A 22,414-nucleotide genomic window follows, 5' to 3' on the forward strand; every position below is an offset into this window, starting at 1 on the left:
TCTATAAAACATATGTAGACTTCTTAGCATCAAGTCACATGTGTGGTGACCATGCTACCATTCCTCAACTCCAGCATGGTGTACGAATGCAGCAATTTTGAAGCAACTTGGTTGAGACTCAGAATTCCCTTTGCAACTACTTACAGACTTTTTAAAATGACAAGCCACACCTAAATCAGCAGAAAGGGAACATCTCAACCTCTACCAAAACCGTTACACCTAATGACACCTTTGAAGGACTCTGAAATTAAAAGCTGTGTAATTTTCATACGCAGCCATGAACAAAGGCCACATCACTTTTCTTTAGGTAGGAACAAGTCCTTTCTCATGTTGCAGAACACACATGAAGATTTGAGTGGGCACTGTAGAAATTCTCAACCAAACTCTTTGAGATAAACCATAGCATTCCTAGCATGACTGAAGCAATTCCTCCAAATCCTAAGGTATTCTGAGTTTAAAATTCACCAGGTGAACCCAGATGATTTGGTACAAAGGCAAAGAGAATCAATACTTCCAGACTACTACCAATCTCTACTATACTACTACAAGAAGTAAATTATATTTTGTTTAGCTGCATCTCACCATGGACAAAGCTGTGCATGCAAAGTGGCTCTCATTGCCATACAGTATTATTAGGCCTGGTGGAAAAGGTAATATTCATAGAACAGCAGGGCCTCTCCAAAAGGATACAGAGAACCAGGAATAGAGAAAACATGACTTTCTGTTGTCACAGTTTTGTGTCAAAACCTTAGTTATGAGAAGCCAAAAAAAGAACTACGTATTAAACCACATGCTTTGCAGTTAGGGACTTCTATGTTCTTCTTTTAGGACTGAATTGTTCCCCAGGAGCCCATAAAAGTGACTACGTAAAGAAAATTTTTCAAAAATTCCTAAAAAATTGAGGGAAAAAAAAAAAAAAAAACCACAGCTGCAAAATTTGAGGCACTTCAGGGCATTTTCACTTCAAGGTTCACGCATTTCTGTAGGAATGCTCAATAGACGGCATACTTAATATATCCAACATCTCTGTTTGCAAGAACTCATTATTTCAGGTAGGGGTATAGGAAGCACGTTCTCTAAGATGCAGAGGGTTAAACACAAAGAATGACACATTTCAGGCCATTTGAGAAACTTTTCTCCTTTTATTAATTTTTCAAACATAGATATTCAAATAGTATTGAAAAGAGGGTCAACAACTCCAGTAGTGTAGTTCAATTGCCTAAACTAAGGGTAACTGCCAAACAGTTATACACTGACAACACTAAAGTGACTCTGGAAGGATTTCTAATAAATGCTAATAAAACAAGTCTCATTACAAAAACTTGGACTACCTATTCTTCTATGGAGAACTGAGTTAAATCTACCTGTTGTACTTTTGTATACTATAAACTACATCCTTACAAAATCATTAAATCTAGAGATCCCTAAATAACTCCATTAAGTCCCTAACAGGCCAGCTTTCTGTCTTTGAGGTGTTCCAAGCCATGTCCATCAGCTTCACTCTCTTCTGTGAGGATGTGCAGGTGGAGTCAGTTTATGTCTCACAGACTTGGCAACAGCACCGTTGTAACTGGAAGGTGAAGGGCAAGGCAGAGATGGGTGTGCACAAGGAATCCACGTGGAGCGGCATCTTCCTTCTGCAGGAGCAGGAAAGCAGCTTCAGCATTGCCAGTGACAACTGCAAGGTGTTGACGTGGCTGCCATCGGGTGGGAGCCCCCCCAGCACAGCTCTGTGCAGAGAACTCCTCTCAGTGGCCGGAGAGCAGCGTCCAGAGGCGAAATTGCAGCTGACCATAAGCTTGCATGGCCGCACTGTGGGCGGCCGGATCTCGGGCCAGGTGCTCAAAGAGGTTGAGCGGCTCAACCCCTCGCATTGCCGGTGGCAAGCTGATCTCTGCAGGAAGCCTCTCGTTGCCCAGCACAAAGTGGTCCAGGCGTTTGAACTGCAGGCAGCAGCCCAGGTACGCCACCATGTCCCACAAGTGGACCACAAATTCCCTCCTGCTCCACCTGGACAGTGGTACGATGGTCAGCAGGTGCATGACCACAGTCTTCCAGGTAGAGCTGGAAAAACCTGTGCCCCTCAGGATGCAGGTGAAGACCTGCAGGCATTTCAGGTGCAAGCTCTCACATGGCACCTGTCTGGCCACGCGCTGGAAGAATTTCTCCTCGGCCACTGCGTACGTCTCAGGCCACGCTGTGCTTGCAGTGAAATTGGCCTCGGTGGGCTGGCTGCTGCTCACCCAGATGCTGGAGCCGCCTTCCTGGGCCTCTGGGGGCTGGCTCACCACAAAGATGTCGGAGTCCCCTTGGCGCACCCCAAAGAGCATCTCCACCGTCAGGCTCTTCTTGCCTCTGCTCAGCTGGAATCGGCAAGACCGGCTGCAGGGCTGAAACACCAAGTGCCACGAGTATGACTGAGGCACACGCAGCCACGAGGACCTCACCAGCTGGTGGAACCAGCGGCAGGTTTTCTCCACATCCAGGTAGGAGCCGGTGCACAGTGTCTCTAGGAGGCTGCGCTTCTGCTCCTGCCACAGCTCCTCCTGCGAGTGGTGCAGCAAGCACAACAGCTTCTCACCCAGCTGCTCCCTCCTGCACGTGCACACCAGCTCCACACGGACACTGAAGGTCCTTGCTGCCATCTGCCCTGCACTGTTCACTTCCAGGTGGAAGGTGTGCCCTGGTGGGGGATTCAGTGGCACCACCACACGATACACCCCATCCCACTCACAGGGACTCCAACCCTCAAAGGCGCTGCCCACCCCAATGGCTTCCTCAGGCACCGGGTAGAAACTATTGCTCACGCTGTCCACAAAGACACGCGTGAAGCTCTCCATCAGCTCAGCAGTCACTGAGCAACCTCTCTCCACAGCCTTCATAGGTCCCTGTATGCAATCTACTAAAAGGACTCCTTGATTATTCTCAACATCTCGGCTGTCTTCTCTCTTTTCAATTCCATCACTGCTGCTTCCTGCCTTGCCGCCATTACTGCATTCTTTTCCACTGCCAGCCAAGCTACCTTGCTCATCTTTTTTCCTATCTTTGTTCTCATTTCCCTCCACATTTACACCATCCTTTTTTCTAGCATTGTCATCCTCTTTTATAACTTCCTTATTTTCTTCCTCAGTTTCTTCCTCAGCAAAACCACTACGGTCTACTTCATTCCCACTGCATCTGTTATCTTTCTGCCCGGTCCAATCACTGTTTCTTTGTTCACTGGCATCACTGCTTTCCTGCTCCTTCTTCACCTCTGTGTATTCTTCCTTTCCCTCTACATTGTCTTCCCCTTCATTTACATCATCACTATTGCCTGCCTTCATTTCTACACCGTTGGATTTTTCTATATTTCCATCTCCTTCTTCCTTTCCAGTGGCCTTGTCTTGCTCCATCTGCACACCCTTGTTTCCTCCTACATTTGCCTCATCCAGGCCTTCCAGATTTCCAGCAACATTGACATGTTTGTCTTCATTTGCATTATCACTGTTGCCTGCCTTCATATTGGCACCGTGAGATTTTTCTTCTTTTCCATCTCCTGCTTCTTCTTCCTTTTCAGCATCCTTGTCTTCATCCACCTGCACATCCTTGTTTACTCCTTCATCTGCTTCCTCTAGGCCTTCCACATTTCCAATAACATTGACACATTCCTCTTCATTCCCTTCAGCACTATCGTTTGCTGGCACATTCCCATCATACCATCCTTCATCTTTTGTTAAGTCATGGCCACTGTCACTCTTAACGACACGTTCTCCCTTCGCCTTCACATCATCGTTGCCTTCAATGACATCATCGACATGGCCTTCATCTGCAGCCACAGGACTTCCGTATCTGGCATGTCCACTGCTGCTGTTGTCTCCCTCCACAGTCACATCAAGGTCTTCTCCATCATCCTTTGAATCAGCGCTGTCTCCTTCCAGTTCTTCTCCTCTCCCGTCTCCCAAGGTCGTGCAGGAGCTCTGGTCCTTGGCACTGCTGCTGGCCCCATGGCTCCTTGTCCTGCAGCTAAACCACAGGCCCAAGAGGAGCAGGACTCCAGCAAGAGCCCAGAATGGCCACAGCTGCAGAGCACCAAAGAGCACGGCTCCCCAGCCCTCGTCCTGCTGCTCCGGGGGCGCCTGCTCCAGCTCCTGCAGCAGCCGAGCCATCTCGCGCTCCAGCAGCTCCTGACGCTCCCGCATTTGCCGGTGCGTGGCCTCATCCAGCCCATCCCCAGCTGGCTGGGGGTACTGGATCAGGCTTTGCACGAGCACAAACAGCAATGACAGTAAAGCCATGGTCTGCAGGAGGACACACAGGAGGGGTTCACAATGGAGACAGGCAGTGGGGCAGGAGCCGCAGGGATGTCAGGAAGGAGAGGGCCCCGGCAGCTGGCAGGCGGCCAGGCCTGCACCGCTGCCCCAGCAAGCACCGCGCCCTGGGCAAGGCGCTCCCGCCAGGGGCTGGGCCCTGGCTGCAGGGCCAGAACACACGGCCCGAGGGCCGGCCCTGCTGCCCCAGCCCTCCTCCAGCCCCTTCTCCTCCCTGCGTGTGCACTCACCGCTTGCCCAGGCTCTACTGGGGCAGTGGCACCCGCTGGGGCCTTTTACATAGCGGCCCCCATTGTGACACGGCCACTGTGCTGTCACAGCCCCTGTGCTGTCACAGCCCCTGTGCTGTCACAACCGAGCCCCGCCCGCCGTCCCTAGCCCAGCTCAGGGAACTCATCATGGCCCCAGGTACCCAAAGCCCCAACAGACACTGAGTGCAGACCCATCACTCAGGAACCTGGGAACCCCAGAGCTCCCGTTTATAAAGCAGGCACAAGCGCCCTGCCATACAACTCTTGTCAAATAGAGATTTGAGTGACATGACCCATGGATGTTCTTGGCATACAGCTGTAGGCTTTTATTTAATACTGGAGGGGGACATTGTTTATTAGTATGATTTCAATTTACTACTTTTGGGGCAGCATGTCATGTAGGCTAATGTTTGGTTACAGATTTAGTGAGGAATCTTTCTGAAAGAAATCCAGGTTGCTTGGATGTTGCACAGGAAGATTTAATACCTTCCTAAAAAAGTCAAATTAAGTTCATTACAGAATTTCGGTGTCTTCAATAACCTCTTAGCTCTCCAACTCTATGGTGAACAGCGTGCAAAGTTCTGGTACAGCCAGGATTTTGTTCAGAAAGTAGAAGGTCTGTCTTTTATAAATTTGTGCAAAGTTGTACCTCGGCCACTACTACCATCGTCAGAATTGTCTCCCTTAAACAGAGTAAGCCAATCTCTCTGACTGAGAAAGGAACTTCTGTCTCGTTCTGCTATCTCTTTATATATTTATCTGCAAAGGAGAGTCAGAATGGGAGAGATTATATTCAGGCCTTCTTTGGGGAACTCATCCAGAAATGGAACTGCAGGAATGGAGAGGGAGGAAAGGGAATGTGACTCCAGTACCTTCATAGCGACCACCAATGTCCACTGCTAGACAGACACTGATGTCAGGCGGATCATGCCCTCCCATTAGTGCACCAAGGATCTGGGTTTTATTCATTTAAGCACTGTATCTCAGTGGAATTGGCTTACAACAGCATCATCAATGCTTACTTAAAAATCTCCAGCAGCAGAGCCACAGCCAAAAGCCTTCAAAAGCAAAAATGTCATTCTCTTCTGATATTTTGTATTTGCATCTATAAAACATATGTAGACTTCTTAGCATCAAGTCACATGTGTGGTGACCATGCTACCATTCCTCAACTCCAGCATGGTGTACGAATGCAGCAATTTTGAAGCAACTTGGTTGAGACTCAGAATTCCCTTTGCAACTACTTACAGACTTTTTAAAATGACAAGCCACACCTAAATCAGCAGAAAGGGAACATCTCAACCTCTACCAAAACCGTTACACCTAATGACACCTTTGAAGGACTCTGAAATTAAAAGCTGTGTAATTTTCATACGCAGCCATGAACAAAGGCCACATCACTTTTCTTTAGGTAGGAACAAGTCCTTTCTCATGTTGCAGAACACACATGAAGATTTGAGTGGGCACTGTAGAAATTCTCAACCAAACTCTTTGAGATAAACCATAGCATTCCTAGCATGACTGAAGCAATTCCTCCAAATCCTAAGGTATTCTGAGTTTAAAATTCACCAGGTGAACCCAGATGATTTGGTACAAAGGCAAAGAGAATCAATACTTCCAGACTACTACCAATCTCTACTATACTACTACAAGAAGTAAATTATATTTTGTTTAGCTGCATCTCACCATGGACAAAGCTGTGCATGCAAAGTGGCTCTCATTGCCATACAATATTATTAGGCCTGGTGGAAAAGGTAATATTCATAGAACAGCAGGGCCTCTCCAAAAGGATACAGAGAACCAGGAATAGAGAAAACATGACTTTCTGTTGTCACAGTTTTGTGTCAAAACCTTAGTTATGAGAAGCCAAAAAAAGAACTATGTATTAAACCACATGCTTTGCAGTTAGGGACTTCTATGTTCATCTTTTAGGACTGAATTGTTCCCCAGGAGCCCATAAAAGTGACTACGTAAAGAAAATTTTTCAAAAATTCCTAAAAAATTGAGGGAAAAAAAAAAAAAAAAACCACAGCTGCAAAATTTGAGGCACTTCAGGGCATTTTCACTTCAAGGTTCACGCATTTCTGTAGGAATGCTCAATAGACGGCATACTTAATATATCCAACATCTCTGTTTGCAAGAACTCATTATTTCAGGTAGGGGTATAGGAAGCACGTTCTCTAAGATGCAGAGGGTTAAACACAAAGAATGACACATTTCAGGCCATTTGAGAAACTTTTCTCCTTTTATTAATTTTTCAAACATAGATATTCAAATAGTATTGAAAAGAGGGTCAACAACTCCAGTAGTGTAGTTCAATTGCCTAAACTAAGGGTAACTGCCAAACAGTTATACACTGACAACACTAAAGTGACTCTGGAAGGATTTCTAATAAATGCTAATAAAACAAGTCTCATTACAAAAACTTGGACTACCTATTCTTCTATGGAGAACTGAGTTAAATCTACCTGTTGTACTTTTGTATACTATAAACTACATCCTTACAAAATCATTAAATCTAGAGATCCCTAAATAACTCCATTAAGTCCCTAACAGGCCAGCTTTCTGTCTTTGAGGTGTTCCAAGCCATGTCCATCAGCTTCACTCTCTTCTGTGAGGATGTGCAGGTGGAGTCAGTTTATGTCTCACAGACTTGGCAACAGCACCGTTGTAACTGGAAGGTGAAGGGCAAGGCAGAGATGGGTGTGCACAAGGAATCCACGTGGAGCGGCATCTTCCTTCTGCAGGAGCAGGAAAGCAGCTTCAGCATTGCCAGTGACAACTGCAAGGTGTTGACGTGGCTGCCATCGGGTGGGAGCCCCCCCAGCACAGCTCTGTGCAGAGAACTCCTCTCAGTGGCCGGAGAGCAGCGTCCAGAGGCGAAATTGCAGCTGACCATAAGCTTGCATGGCCGCACTGTGGGCGGCCGGATCTCGGGCCAGCTGCTCAAAGAGGTTGAGCGGCTCAACCCCTCGCATTGCCGGTGGCAAGCTGATCTCTGCCGGAAGCCTCTCGTTGCCCAGCACAAAGTGGTCCAGGCGTTTGAACTGCAGGCAGCAGCCCAGGTACGCCACCATGTCCCACAAGTGGACCACAAATTCCCTCCTGCTCCACCTGGACAGTGGTACGATGGTCAGCAGGTGCATGACCACAGTCTTCCAGGTAGAGCTGGAAAAACCTGTGCCCCTCAGGATGCAGGTGAAGACCTGCAGGCATTTCAGGTGCAAGCTCTCACATGGCACCTGTCTGGCCACGCGCTGGAAGAATTTCACCTCGGCCACTGCGTACGTCTCAGGCCACGCTGTGCTTGCAGTGAAATTGGCCTCGGCGGGCTGGCTGCTGCTCACCACCAAGACGCTGGAGCCGCCTTCCTGGGCCTCTGGGGGCTGGCTCACCACAAAGATGTCGGAGTCCCCTTGGCGCACCCCAAAGAGCATCTCCACCGTCAGGCTCTTCTTGCCTCTGCTCAGCTGGAATCGGCAAGACCGGCTGCAGGGCTGAAACACCAAGTGCCACGAGTATGACTGAGGCACACGCAGCCACGAGGACCTCACCAGCTGGTGGAACCAGCGGCAGGTTTTCTCCACGTCCAGGTAGGAGCCGGTGCACAGTGTCTCTAGGAGGCTGCGCTTCTGCTCCTGCCACAGCTCCTCCTGCGAGTGGTGCAGCAAGCACAACAGCTTCTCACCCAGCTGCTCCCTCCTGCACGTGCACACCAGCTCCACACGGACACTGAAGGTCCTTGCTGCCATCTGCCCTGCACTGTTCACTTCCAGGTGGAAGGTGTGCCCTGGTGGGGGATTCAGTGGCACCACCACACGATACACCCCATCCCACTCACAGGGACTCCAACCCTCAAAGGCGCTGCCCACCCCAATGGCTTCCTCAGGCACCGGGTAGAAACTATTGCTCACGCTGTCCACAAAGACACGCGTGAAGCTCTCCATCAGCTCAGCAGTCACTGAGCAACCTCTCTCCACAGCCTTCATAGGTCCCTGTATGCAATCTACTAAAAGGACTCCTTGATTATTCTCAACATCTCGGCTGTCTTCTCTCTTTTCAATTCCATCACTGCTGCTTCCTGCCTTGCCGCCATTACTGCATTCTTTTCCACTGCCAGCCAAGCTACCTTGCTCATCTTTTTTCCTATCTTTGTTCTCATTTCCCTCCACATTTACACCATCCTTTTTTCTAGCATTGTCATCCTCTTTTATAACTTCCTTATTTTCTTCCTCAGTTTCTTCCTCAGCAAAACCACTACGGTCTACTTCATTCCCACTGCATCTGTTATCTTTCTGCCCGGTCCAATCACTGTTTCTTTGTTCACTGGCATCACTGCTTTCCTGCTCCTTCTTCACCTCTGTGTATTCTTCCTTTCCCTCTACATTGTCTTCCCCTTCATTTACATCATCACTATTGCCTGCCTTCATTTCTACACCGTTGGATTTTTCTATATTTCCATCTCCTTCTTCCTTTCCAGTGGCCTTGTCTTGCTCCATCTGCACACCCTTGTTTCCTCCTACATTTGCCTCATCCAGGCCTTCCAGATTTCCAGCAACATTGACATGTTTGTCTTCATTTGCATTATCACTGTTGCCTGCCTTCATATTGGCACCGTGAGATTTTTCTTCTTTTCCATCTCCTGCTTCTTCTTCCTTTTCAGCATCCTTGTCTTCATCCACCTGCACATCCTTGTTTACTCCTTCATCTGCTTCCTCTAGGCCTTCCACATTTCCAATAACATTGACACATTCCTCTTCATTCCCTTCAGCACTATCGTCTGCTGGCACATTCCCATCACACCATCCTTCATCTTTTCTTCCGTTATGGCCACTGTCACTCTTAACGTCACTTTCTCCCTTCGCCTTCACATCATCGTTGTCTTCAATGGCATCATCGACATGGCCTTCATCTGCAGCCACAGGACTTCCGTATCTGGCATGTCCACTGCTGCTGTCGTCTCCCTCCACAGTCACATCAAGGTCTTCTCCATCATCCTTTGAGTCAACTCTGTCTTCTTCCAATTCTTCCCCTGTCACTTCTCCCAAGGTCTTGCAGGAGCTCTGGTCCTTGGCACTGCTGCTGGCCCCATGGCTCCTTGTCCTGCAGCTAAACCACAGGCCCAAGAGGAGCAGGACTCCAGCAAGAGCCCAGAATGGCCACAGCTGCAGAGCACCAAAGAGCACGGCTCCCCAGCCCTCGTCCTGCTGCTCCGGGGGCGCCTGCTCCAGCTCCTGCAGCAGCCGAGCCATCTCGCGCTCCAGCAGCTCCTGGCGCTCCCGCATTTGCCGGTGCGTGGCCTCATCCAGCCCATCCCCAGCTGGCTGGGGGTACTGGATCAGGCTTTGCACGAGCACAAACAGCAATGACAGTAAAGCCATGGTCTGCAGGAGGACACACAGGAGGGGTTCACAATGGAGACAGGCAGTGGGGCAGGAGCCGCAGGGATGTCAGGAAGGAGAGGGCCCCGGCAGCTGGCAGGCGGCCAGGCCTGCACCGCTGCCCCAGCAAGCACCGTGCCCTGGGCAAGGCGCTCCCGCCAGGGGCTGGGCCCTGGCTGCAGGGCCAGAACACACGGCCCGAGGGCCGGCCCTGCTGCCCCAGCCCTCCTCCAGCCCCTTCTCCTCCCTGCGTGTGCACTCACCGCTTGCCCAGGCTCTACTGGGGCAGTGGCACCCGCTGGGGCCTTTTACATAGCGGCCCCCATTGTGACACGGCCACTGTGCTGTCACAGCCCCTGTGCTGTCACAGCCCCTGTGCTGTCACAGCCCCTGTGCTGTCACAACCGAGCCCCGCCCGCCGTCCCTAGCCCAGCTCAGGGAACTCATCATGGCCCCAGGTACCCAAAGCCCCAACAGACACTGAGTGCAGACCCATCACTCAGGAACCTGGGAACCCCAGAGCTCCCGTTTATAAAGCAGGCACAAGCGCCCTGCCATACAACTCTTGTCAAATAGAGATTTGAGTGACATGACCCATGGATGTTCTTGGCATACAGCTGTAGGCTTTTATTTAATACTGGAGGGGGACATTGTTTATTAGTATGATTTCAATTTACTACTTTTGGGGCAGCATGTCATGTAGGCTAATGTTTGGTTACAGATTTAGTGAGGAATCTTTCTGAAAGAAATCCAGGTTGCTTGGATGTTGCACAGGAAGATTTAATACCTTCCTAAAAAAGTCAAATTAAGTTCATTACAGAATTTCGGTGTCTTCAATAACCTCTTAGCTCTCCAACTCTATGGTGAACAGCGTGCAAAGTTCTGGTACAGCCAGGATTTTGTTCAGAAAGTAGAAGGTCTGTCTTTTATAAATTTGTGCAAAGTTGTACCTCGGCCACTACTACCATCGTCAGAATTGTCTCCCTTAAACAGAGTAAGCCAATCTCTCTGACTGAGAAAGGAACTTCTGTCTCGTTCTGCTATCTCTTTATGTATTTATCTCCAAAGGACAGTCAGAATGGGAGAGATTATATTCAGGCCTTCTTTGGGGAACTCATCCAGAAATGGAACTGCAGGAATGGAGAGGGAGGAAAGGGAATGTGACTCCAGTACCTGCACAGTGACCACCAATGTCCACTGATAGACAGACACTGATGTCAGGCGGATCATGCCCTCCCATTAGTGCAGAAAAGGAGAACGATGTCGGGATTTCTGAAATTGCTCTGTATTGGATTTGCTTTACAGATTTCATTATTAAAAACAGTCAAATAAAGAGTTTTCAACCCTCTTCCCAACTGATGCCAATTATGTATCTTCGTCACATTCTTCTAGGGAAACTATTTTTGATGTATTTGCATACTTCTTTTCACAAGGGAGCAAAAATTCTTTTCCAAGATTTTTTCAATTTTGTTGTCTCTCATCTTCCAAGATTTTATAAAATGAACATTCAACAGAATGGTTTTGTATTTTTTGATCACAATTCTTCTTTTATCCAACTAAGGCCCTTATGTGACCATAAAAAAACAAAAATTGTTGTGAGCTACAGTTTACACTGTTAAGAGGTTGATATGGATCAGTTCTCCAAGGTTATTCTTAGTTCAACTGCTATGTAAACTGTTGATGTCAGTGACTGGAGGCTGCTCTCCAGGACATTATATATATGATAATTATATGACAGAAAATGCAACATATAGTTGGTCCTGACCTCCAAGTTCAGTAGCTTAAAAAAGGAAAAAAATGTCCGTAAGAAATTTGCTGGTTTTCCCATCCCTAAATGCCTTCACATTTATATTTAGTGTACTGCATATAGAAGAGACTTTCCTCATATGGACAGCAGAGCCCATTATCTTCAAGTTCAGTATATTTTAAGTCTCAATGATCACTGCCTCCAGAAAGCATATTTGAGACAAAACAGGCAAAGTCTTTTGCATAACTATACAATCATCCAGTACTAGGATCTTCACTCTCACATAAACACATCATGTTTTTCTGCAAAGGAATCTGAGACAGAGTTTTCTGAGAAATAACAAACCATCAAAAATAAATAATAAATAAGGGGAAAACACCACTTCCTCACTCAGGACATGTTCCTTGATTTTCATAAGCATTCAGATTTACAGCTGCTGATACTACCACAAGAGCAGGTTTTTTTCTGGTTTTACTTCCTCTTCCAGCGGAGCAAGCACAGCTGCAAAATGCAAACTCATTTCTGGGGTCTCTTATACATCACCAGTTTACTAGCTACATTCCAACCAGTCATAGTTGTGCAACACCCCATCAGAATACTGGGATTACTGCAGTGTCACAGACAGTTTAAGTGAGGCTCAAGGAGCTGTACAATTTAAACTATGTTTTATATGCATAATTAAACGATGCATGACATGGAAATAAGCCAGCTGTACTGAAATCTAACAAACGAACTGCTGTGATGCAACAGTTAAGCATCTCATCAGTTATAAAATCAAACAGGTTTAAAGCAAAAAAAATATAGAGAACTGAATGCCTGACATCGTAAAGTACCATGTTCAAAGGACCATTTTTGAACATTAAGCAAGTGTACTCATCCAGTTAAATTTTCAAAAGAATTCCTGGCACCAAAATGTTCTCTGTTTGCTTTTTCACCATGTCTAAAGAATGGATCACTCTTACGGGGAAGAAAATCCTGTGTGCAAAACACTGCATGAAACTAAACAATCCTTAAACATGGCTAATTTCCATGTGGAGCTGATTATTTAGCACTGTCATCCTTCAGCAGAGGAGAAAGAGCTGCCTGTCTTTAGTTTACTTATGAGAGATGAAAAAGTGAGGAGTGTGAATTTGATCTTGCTTCAATTTACTTCAGTGGCCAAACTCCTGCCATGGCTTCAGTGGGTGTGAGACTGCATCTTAATTTATTCAACGTGGAGAAAAACAAATCAGCTGAGAACAATGCTCGTTTATTAGATTTAAATTACTACCATAGTTGTTTTTAACAGTGTAAGTAAATTCTGTTTTAGAAGCCAAAGGTTGCTTTCAGTGGTGTTTTTTCCTATGCCCTGTGTCATAATGCAGGATTCCTGATCCTCTGACCAAGCCAGCAGGGTTCACAGCAAGCATGGCTTGCTCGGGGCATGGCCACATTCCCACGTAAGAATGATATATGCTTGTGGATGTCCCTGGTGATGGGGCAGGGGCATCCCCCTCAGAAAATAAACCAGGGTGCACACTTTTGCAAAATAAATGCATTCACTGAGAACAAGGTCTACACTTACTAAGATGTCCATGAAAAGCAGCAAAGTAAATCAAATCAATACAGTTAAATTTACAATTAGGAATCTGCATTTCTGCTGGGAAATTTTAGGATAGCCACAAATTGAAAAAAGTTTAATTTTTTTTTTCTTTTCCTTAGAAGGCAATCAACCTTCTGGTTTGGCTATTCTTTACTTTTCCCTATTAAGCAGAACCTAGAGAAACACTCAGAGAAACACTTAGAAAATATGTTTGGAAGTAACTCTCAATGAATTAAAAAATATTATTACTTAGAAGACAGACAGAAACAAGACTGTCTACACTGTTTGAATTAAACATCTATGAATTAGGACACAGACCCTTCCATTCTTTAGTAACAAAACTGATGCTGTCCTGAAAATGACATTAATGAATGAGACTGGTATATGAAAACCTTCTGCATCTGCTGTAGAGGTTGGAATGAGGATGTTAAATGAGGCAGCAGACAATGAGGATGTGCTGCTTAGGGAAGCTGAACATCACTTTTGTGCTTAAGGAGTTGTGCAGTTTGCATGAAGGTCACAGGTTATCTCCAGGTGCATGAAAATGAGTGATAAATACACACTGTTTCTCTTAGACTGAACGAGAAGTGCCAGACAAAGAGTATTAAAATATGGAATATTACTCAAAAATCATCCCATGGTTTTGTAAAGATGGCAATCTTCTGTTAGAAGACAAGTAAGGTCTATGCAATGAGAGCACAGTATAAACATTGCAAGAGCAGTGAGAATTTAATGTGATAGTAATGACATGAGCCAATATCTAAAAGTTAAGTCTAAATAAAGAAGAGGATCAGGGAAAATGGGGGAATAAAGGATGAGATATGTGATTAAAGATCATAGTGTATTGTATTATATTAACACAGCTAGAGAATATATGATTTTGATTCTGTATTACAACATATTTCAATTGAATTGTGTGTAGTTTGAGTTTTATACGTGAACTATTTTTTAGAATATTTTTAGACTGGGACAAATAATAAAGGAAATCCATTGTATGACACTGCATTGATCCCCACATCGCTCACTGGAATATCTTAATATTTCCAGCACAGATTCACACTCCTTAAGATGAAAACCCAGAGAAGAGGAAAACCTGTAACTGCCATTAAGAGAAGGTCTAAAATTTTAATTGCTATCTGAACACAAAGGAGCTGTGACATGCTGTGGTTTATTGAAGCACTCCTGCAGCTATAAACACATCTTTAACTACCTCACCCTTCTCTCTTCCCCCATCCACCACTGACTGATGCAGCTGTGAGATTCAATAACTGCAGAGCAAAATCCTGCTTACTTTCAGCTCTCCTGCCCCAGCAAATGCTCAGCTCTTCTGGGAAGATGGACCTATGCCACAAACACACTGCACCTTGAAGGGAATGAAACTTTCTCTTCCAAGACTCATGTGTGACCAGGTTTTTGGAACTGCCTGATGTGGCCAGTTTTTGTCTGCTTAGCATAAAGAAGGGAAAGAACTCTGTATTCTCCTTCTCATGATATTTCAAGTCTTAATTCCAAAGAACAGAGATGCCAAGACTTGTCAGTGACATGACTAACAATTTTATGAGAACTGGCAAGACAGTTAATTTCTCCTACATCTTACTCACAGAAACCTTGGAATTATTCTGTCTGAAACACTTTGGAAAAGGAAAGTAGACTTAATTCTGACAACTTTATTAAATATTCAGTACTTCTGACATCCTGTTATCAACAACAAAAATATGGTTGAATTATCATAAGCCATACTGGAATCATTTACAATACGTAAGTGTGAAAAAACAGCAGTAAATTTTTTCTTGTTCCATGTGGAAAAATACACACTTTGCACCCCCCTAAAAAGTGAGACAAGGCACAATAAAGTCTTGTAATTCTCTTCCTTCTGGCTTTTCAGTTCTATCACAGCTCTCCAAATTAAGATTTATGTGCTATTTTGCATCTGTATCTGTTGTTGATTTCCCCCCTTCACTACAGGGATACAGGTGGATAGGTTTGGACAGGAAATGGTATCCCTCAAGCCAAACTGAAAGGTTTATAAAGGTGCTAATAAAAGTTTGGGTCAGGACCTACATATCAATCATTTGCTCACTGTCTTTTTAAACAAGCTCAGGCATTTTCCCAACCGCTCCTAGCAGGTCTCTGCCACTATTTTAAACTAAGATTTTGCCCATTTCTTTTTTCCCTGTGTTGACCTCAATAATTTTTCCTTCTCCCCCTCTTTACCTGTCAAATGCATCCATCAGGATTTTGCCAAAGGCTATCTGCTTTTGAAGTGGAGAGGAATTCACTAATCGTGAGCGTCAAATCCACAATAAATGCCATTGCTGTATGGTATATGCTGCTTTTGGGAATTATCTCAAAAGGCCTAGCTGTGAGAAGGCTGGGTGTATGTTAGGAAGGTTTTACTGCTAACTTTCATAACTCATGTCAGGTCTTTCCGTTTCTGTATTCATTGGCTTCAGTGAGTGCAACTGTTTCCTGAATTTATAAAAATGTTGTCAAGATCCCTTGATCTTGCTTCCTCATCTCTCTCACACAAACACGTCCAAACACATCTATACCCAGTGGAATAGCATGCACAGTGGCATGCAAATCTAGCAAAAGAGAAGCTTGTAAATAAATAGCATGTCATTCTGCTTACTCAATAAATTCCTCTGGGTGTTAAACTCATGATAAACATAACATAAGCCCCGATGAAGGCTTTACAGCCTGTCCCATCACACCATCCTGAGTGCAATCCTGCAAAGCATAGGAAGACGTAAGTTTGAAAAACAGAGCAGAAATAGCTCCCATAAGGGCAGGGTGCTGACATAGTTGAAACACAGCTAACTGGAGAACATTTATTTTAGGTAAAGAAGGCTGCATCGTATCTCTGTGCCTGTAGAGGTATACTGGACATTCAAAACAACAAGAAATCTACCTTCTTTAAAAACCTGTCCATTAATACATAAATATGTCTGCGTTGAAACCCCTCAGACAGTACCATTGTCAACTCAAGACTAAGAAATTCCACAGAGGAACACACCTTTGTGACCCAAAGAGGCAAGGAGAAAGAAAACTGTTGCAATTGGGGGTGATGGAGACACAACACAACACTCGTGGTTGGTGCAGCAGAATGAGTGTTTAATGGGTATATTGCACAGCTCTTATATACCCTCTGTGTTCAAACCTGATTGGCTGTGATTGGTCACCACCCACCTCACTGACCAATAGCTGCCTGCTTGTGTTCTCATCAGGGATTGGCTCTCTGTAGCCAAACCCCTCCTCTTTTATGAGGCACACAGTCCAGCTCTATGCTGTCTTAGAAAACCACACATGGAGAGTTTAACATACCAACTTAGTGACAGAAAAAGAATTACAAAAATAAATGCCAGTCCCCTTAAAACACTTGAGGCAGCTCTCATCTTTTTTCTATGATGCTCTAAGAAGGGGTGAACGTCCTCCATGTCCCAGATAATCCCCACCAGCTACATGGAAATGTTCCCAGTGTGCCTCAGAGTGTTTCAAGTACCATTCCCCTCTAATTTACACAGTCTGTTAGCATCCTCTTGGAGCAAACAGAAATAATAGTTTAAAAAGACAGTTATATTTCAGAAACATGTGCCCCTACACAACAAAAAAACCCAGAATTTAATACCGTCCCTAGGCAGAATTCATCCAACCTTAAGGCTTCTATTATGTATTTCTGGGACAGTGTTTTGCTTTCCTGGTAAGTAATACAAATGAACTGCTGGCAACATCACATCAAAACAAAAGAGGCAGAATCGAAAAAACGCTGAAAAGTTTACCTTTATAGGAAAGCTTCAGTCTTGGGATATTTTGTTTTGATGTTCCAGTGACTGGAAGGAACAGTGTCACTAAAGACAGCAGGCTACAGGCATGTGGCACTTGCAAAGCTCTCATTCTGCTCTCTTTTTCTTCTGTATCTTCTTTTGCACTACGGTGAAATATCTCCCCACTTTTCAAACAACCCAAGTTTTATCTGGAAGAAAAAAAGGAAAACATCTGTAGACCTGCATTACTGCATAAATAATAATTCTGTAAGCCAGCCAGACCTATCTTTAAAGAGCAGCTCATTTAATTTCTTTGCTACAAAAGTATTTTTTCCTCTAGTACAAGTAAAAATGTTTTGTTTCTTTAATACTAAATTTACACATTTTCACATTGGAAAAGTATGTAAACTTTTCAAACACGTGTCTAGCATCACTAAAGTTTAAGCACAAATAAAATTAATGCAGTAGCCACATAAAGAACATTTGCCATTCAAAAGTGACCACGCAACTTGTTAGTTCTTACCAGTCCACTGGATATCTTAATGTTTTATAACTCTTTTTATCTCAGTACAACAGCTATTGTATGTTTATGCTATGACTAGAATGAACTTTAATGTCTCAGATGCAATGGGGGTACAAGCGGAGTTAACAATTAGCACATACCCATCAAAACTTTCATAAATAAACTACGAAAATTTGATAGAACAAGCAGTTGTGTTTAGTTTTAATACGAAAAAAAGTCAGTGCTGATGATGAATTTAAGTATGGTATTTCCAGCAGAATAACTGCCTCAACTCATCCACCAAAATGTCCTATAAACTTTAATGAGTGTTTCAGGCTGGGGTCAATAGGCTGATGTGAGATTTTGTTAGCACACTGTGCAACTAAGCCAGCTTTGCAGCACTTTTCACTTAATAAGTGTCATTCATATTCCATAAATCTTGAAGCGTTTTACAAATGAAAGCAATTATCACTGTCCTTATTTTCCCTATGCAAAAACAGAACCATAAAGCTGCAGTGAACCTATTTCCTCAAGGTCACACAGCTAGCACAGAAGTTGAAAAGAGAAGAGCAACAGAAATACTGATGTCCTTTGTACCCAGCTATCAAGGATCCGTTTTGCCCAATAACTCCACTTTTGCACATGAAATTATTTGAAATGGCATCTTGAGTTCTGAAGGCAAAACTTGATGGTTAATAAATCACAGAGATCAGAGTATAAAAATATTTGTAAGACCAGATCCTTCCTCCTTACAAGTGCATGATGCTAGAGGTCAAGGGAGATGGCTGGTGAAATGACAAATATCAGTGTTTGAGTAATGCTGTAAAAACAGGGAATAAGGAAATGTTATGGTTAGTTGAGAGATTAATGGCTCATGACTTGCCATGAAAATTCTTTTCTGAAAGGTACTGGAACTGCCTGATTAAAAGAGCAATCCTAGTGCCCACATCAGCCAGCGCTTGCACAGACATCAAAGGAGAGCTTCCTTACAGGCCCATGAGAGATGCAGCACAGCTTGTGGCCCCTGGTCTGGCAGTGGAGCTCCTGCAGCACTGGGTCAGGCAACTCTGTGAGCTACAGCAGCAGCCAGAACCAATTCAGCACCTCGTGATGCAGGCAGTTCATCCTTCCTGGCATGAAAGGATGGGAACAGTTCTCTCTGACAGAGGAAATCTCAGATGAAACTTGGGCTTTCTGAGCCTCCAGACCTCCTGTCAATAGTAAAAGACAAGGAAGTGTGCAAGAAGAGCAAGATGGTGAAAGAAAGAGGGAAGCAATTTGTAAAATGCCCAAAGCATAGCTCCTATTTCAGAACACTGAGCTTCTTTCTTCTCAGTCTCTTCCTCAACACTCACATTCAGTGCACTACTATTGGCCAGGTGTGAGTACATATTTATGAGATGACATGGAGAGAAAAGAGACAAACGTGAAACGCCTGTTTCATCTTTCCCTTCCCTTTATTAGAGTATGAGATCCTAAGAGAAGACCCTTAATTCTTCTGTGCCAACACATCTATTTGAGGGTGGACCACAAAGGACTGTTGCAGATTAGACCATCCCAGGGTTAAATTGCCTTTAAAAAATTATTTAGGGGGAAGAAGGGGAAAAGAAGGGGAGGGGAGGAGGGGGAAGAATATATAAAGATGAGACACCAGCACTGTTCATCTTCAGCAGGATGATAGGCACAAACCGTACTTCAAAAAGAAGCAATTAAGAGGGAGCCAGTCTCACTGCAAGCATGTTGAGAAGTCATGGCCTGAAGCTCTGGGCCTCAGCCAACAGGGAATTCACTAAAGGATTTGGGGCTCATTTTCTTGAGGCAAATTACTGTGAAGAATCGAGACTAAATTTTACTAAAAAAACAGTTGTGTCAGTGCACTGTCATTTCCTGAACTGATTGAGAATCAGCACCAAAGTTGGGCCTTTGGCCATGCTCAAACCTCACTTTTTCATTTAAGCTTTTTTTGCTAATGGGAACTTTCCTCTTTTTTTTTATTTTTTATTGTTGGGGTTTTTTTTCCCTTATCCCTTTTATTTGAATAATGTCTGTGAAAAACCATTTGCTTTCACAAGGCGGTTAGTTTACACTGGAGGCAGCTGCTCTGTGAGCTCACGCCAGCCCTGTCCTGTCTTTAGATTCATTGCAATCTGGCCAGATTGTCACATATATTTTTAGTTTATGATGATCCTCTAATACAATTCCAGCTTCCACACAGAATCCTTCCAACAGTCTAGCTCAGGTTAATGAACTTCAGGCCAACTAACTTGCCATTAATATTCAGGAAATATCCTTCCTCTCCGTAACACGTGCAATGTCAATCAGTGTCCTGTGCTGAAAAGACCCACTGTCACACTGACCAGAAGCAGTCCCATGAACAGAAATAAAACATAAAACCTAAAAGCAAATTTGATTCCCTCATTCTTTCCTCCCCTCAAAAGTAAGAAGAATTTGGTCAGAGAAGGAAAAATTACTGGTTTGTTTAGTTCTTTGATACTTCAGCTAAGGACCAACACATTTTAAAACTTCCTCACCATGAACAGATCCAAAATAAATGAGGAAAAAGAGTCTGAAAAGAAAAATTCTGAGGCTAAAGCTGCTTTCCCACCTTGGCTTCAGCTAGGAAATAGCACTGCACTGTGTTAATTATCACCAGCAAGACCGACCAGGGAAGGAAGCCATGCATCCACCTCGCTGAAACATTTCAGCGAGGGCATTTCCAGCGGAATAAAGGAGCTTTTATTTGCCCCACGTAGGGGCGGGAGGCACAAGGCTGAGGAAGGGCTGGGCAGCCTGGCTCCATCCTGCTAGGACCTCCCAGCGGGACCCATAAATTTGGAAGGGGCTGCAGGTTGAACTGCCAAAAGACAGAAAGTTGAACTGCTGGTGCCCTGCCATGCTGATGGAGAGAGGGGCTGGACCTGACTGGCACACGCGTGATGTCACATCCCTGAAATGAGGTGTCACCTCCCTGCAATTGGTCACATTTAGTGGAGCCTATAAAACAGATTGCTCTGAAGCTACTGTCTGAAACAAGAAAACCTGGAGCCAATTTACTAAACATAATTTATTCCAGGCCCTTTGTGGCAATAAACAGAGCTCTTCAGCCTTCTCAAACACACAGACAGTAAGGAGCTCTGTGCTTATGGGAGCTTTTTCAGATCGTTCAGCTCAAACCTATCTAAATGCAAAATCTTGCATTCACAAATACTGTGTAGTTTCCGACTTCTTCTGGCGTCACCAAGTCCAGAGCTGAAACGACTGTGACCCATCTGCAAACACACGCTTCTAAAACTGTATTCATGAAACTCTCAGTTAATTCTGTTAAAAAGACCTTTATGGAATTGGAGGGTAATTTAAAACCTGTTTCCAGCACTAGTTTTCCAAGGTCATTGTAAAATTCAGAATTTTATATTCCAATAAAGAGTTATGGCTAAATTTTAGTAAATCTAATAGTAATGTTGCAAATTGTGACAACTGAAAATAGAGCAACCTAGTCACTATAAGCTTATAAATTCATTATAAACCTAATGAGTAAGTTGCCTAGGCCATGTAGTTTCAATATGTAATTTTCTATCACTGATGCGAGAGTTTTTCTTTCTTCTCCTCATCCACCCTTGTCTGAGATCTTGGGGTTTTATTTTGTTTTTGTCTATGGAGTCAGAAGAGAGCAAAAGATGTCCCTTCCAGACATCAACAAAATAGCAGTGAGTGGCATGTCAGACAAACATACTGCTTTAAAAGATTTAAAACTAAACAGCTACAAGAAGAAACAAAAAATTACCCCACCTATGCTTCAAAGTTATTCAAAGCTACATTATCTCTTTATCATCTCTTAAGTGTATGTACTTTATCTATATGCACACAATTTTAAAGCATATTACTTTAACTACAGATATACACATATATGTGTCCAATGCATTATGTAGATGTCTCACCTTGAAATTATCATACAAATCCCAAAAGAAAAATGACTCTGGTTATCTACTGTGTGGTTCAAAACTGTACTATAATCATGAACTGGATATTGAATTGTCATTGTTAATAAGAGGGAAAACTGTAAGCATACATAACTCAGATAAGTAAGTTAGAAAATCAAGTAAGACTAAAAATAAAATTACATCTTTAGACTTACTTAACATTCTTAACTTAGTTCAGCAATAAAAAAGCTCACATTTATCCGGAGCACAATGAAACTATGTTCTTGTACCCTTAGATGGTCTATTATTTGTCAGAAGACGCTTTTTTCTTCATTGTGAAATCTCAGTTAAAGCTAACTCCATCCAACAACTAGTAAACAGGATTATTCATCACTATTCCCCTACTTATTAAGAAGGTTTTGTGCTGTTTATAATCCAGAAAATGTCTTCTTTCAGGATTCAGAAAAATACTGCTTTTTACACAAACCCCAGATCAGCATTACCTCACTTTCCAGCACTGGGAGAAATTAATGAATAAAAGACAACGGTACAATCAAAAAAACATTATGTGAGCCTACAGTGGGTCATTTTTTTTCCATTTTGTTTTGCTTAAATCACTGGGTTTAGTGTACCTGGTTTAGATGAGGTTTTGCCATAGAGCAGTCCTTGCTATTGTTAAATACCCAAACGATTGGCAAAGTCTCCTAAGAAGCATAACCCAGCTTACAATGAGTTTTACAGAACTTTAAAGGCTTTAAACTTTTACTGAGCTCCTCACAGGATTTACACACTATCCATTCAACACCAATAACTTGGCAAGAAAAATCACTGTTCTGATTCCCACTTGAGAAGAACCAAATAGAGCAAAGAAAAATGAAGGGTTTGAGAGACAACGAGGATGCAACTGAGGGAAAAAAAGAGTCAGCAAAAAATCTGGTTTTACTGCAGAGAACCATCTGATAA

At 43.9% G+C, this 22,414-nt stretch overlaps 3 protein-coding genes across 3 annotated transcripts in view; all 3 read right to left on the reverse strand.

The window, feature by feature from the left end:
* SEMA3D (semaphorin 3D) overlaps positions 1–22,414 on the reverse strand; it is a 139,028-nt gene that overhangs the window by 81,191 nt on the left and 35,423 nt on the right. The window contains exon 2 of the mRNA XM_088165887.1: positions 17,048–17,241. Coding sequence (XP_088022013.1) covers positions 17,048–17,162 — 115 coding nt within the window. The 5' untranslated portion in view covers positions 17,163–17,241. The remainder of the gene's footprint in view (positions 1–17,047; positions 17,242–22,414) is intronic.
* LOC148223744 (uncharacterized) lies at positions 1,123–5,857 on the reverse strand. The gene has a single exon (XM_088165886.1). The coding sequence runs from the start codon at positions 4,272–4,274 to the stop codon at positions 1,749–1,751; it is 2,526 nt and encodes an 841-aa protein (XP_088022012.1). The 5' UTR covers positions 4,275–5,857; the 3' UTR covers positions 1,123–1,748.
* On the reverse strand, positions 6,785–10,975 carry LOC106864673 (uncharacterized). The gene has a single exon (XM_014894279.2). The coding sequence runs from the start codon at positions 9,937–9,939 to the stop codon at positions 7,411–7,413; it is 2,529 nt and encodes an 842-aa protein (XP_014749765.2). The 5' UTR covers positions 9,940–10,975; the 3' UTR covers positions 6,785–7,410.

Source organism: Sturnus vulgaris, chromosome 5, assembly GCF_052056855.1.
Source record: "Sturnus vulgaris isolate bStuVul1 chromosome 5, bStuVul1.hap1, whole genome shotgun sequence".
NCBI classification, from domain to species: Eukaryota; Metazoa; Chordata; class Aves; order Passeriformes; family Sturnidae; genus Sturnus; species Sturnus vulgaris.

Coding starts and splice junctions, on each gene's coding strand:
- LOC148223744 (XM_088165886.1), bottom strand. CDS start 4,274: ATGGCTTTACTGTCATTGCTGTTTGTGCTCGTGCAAAGCCTGATCCAG.
- LOC106864673 (XM_014894279.2), bottom strand. CDS start 9,939: ATGGCTTTACTGTCATTGCTGTTTGTGCTCGTGCAAAGCCTGATCCAG.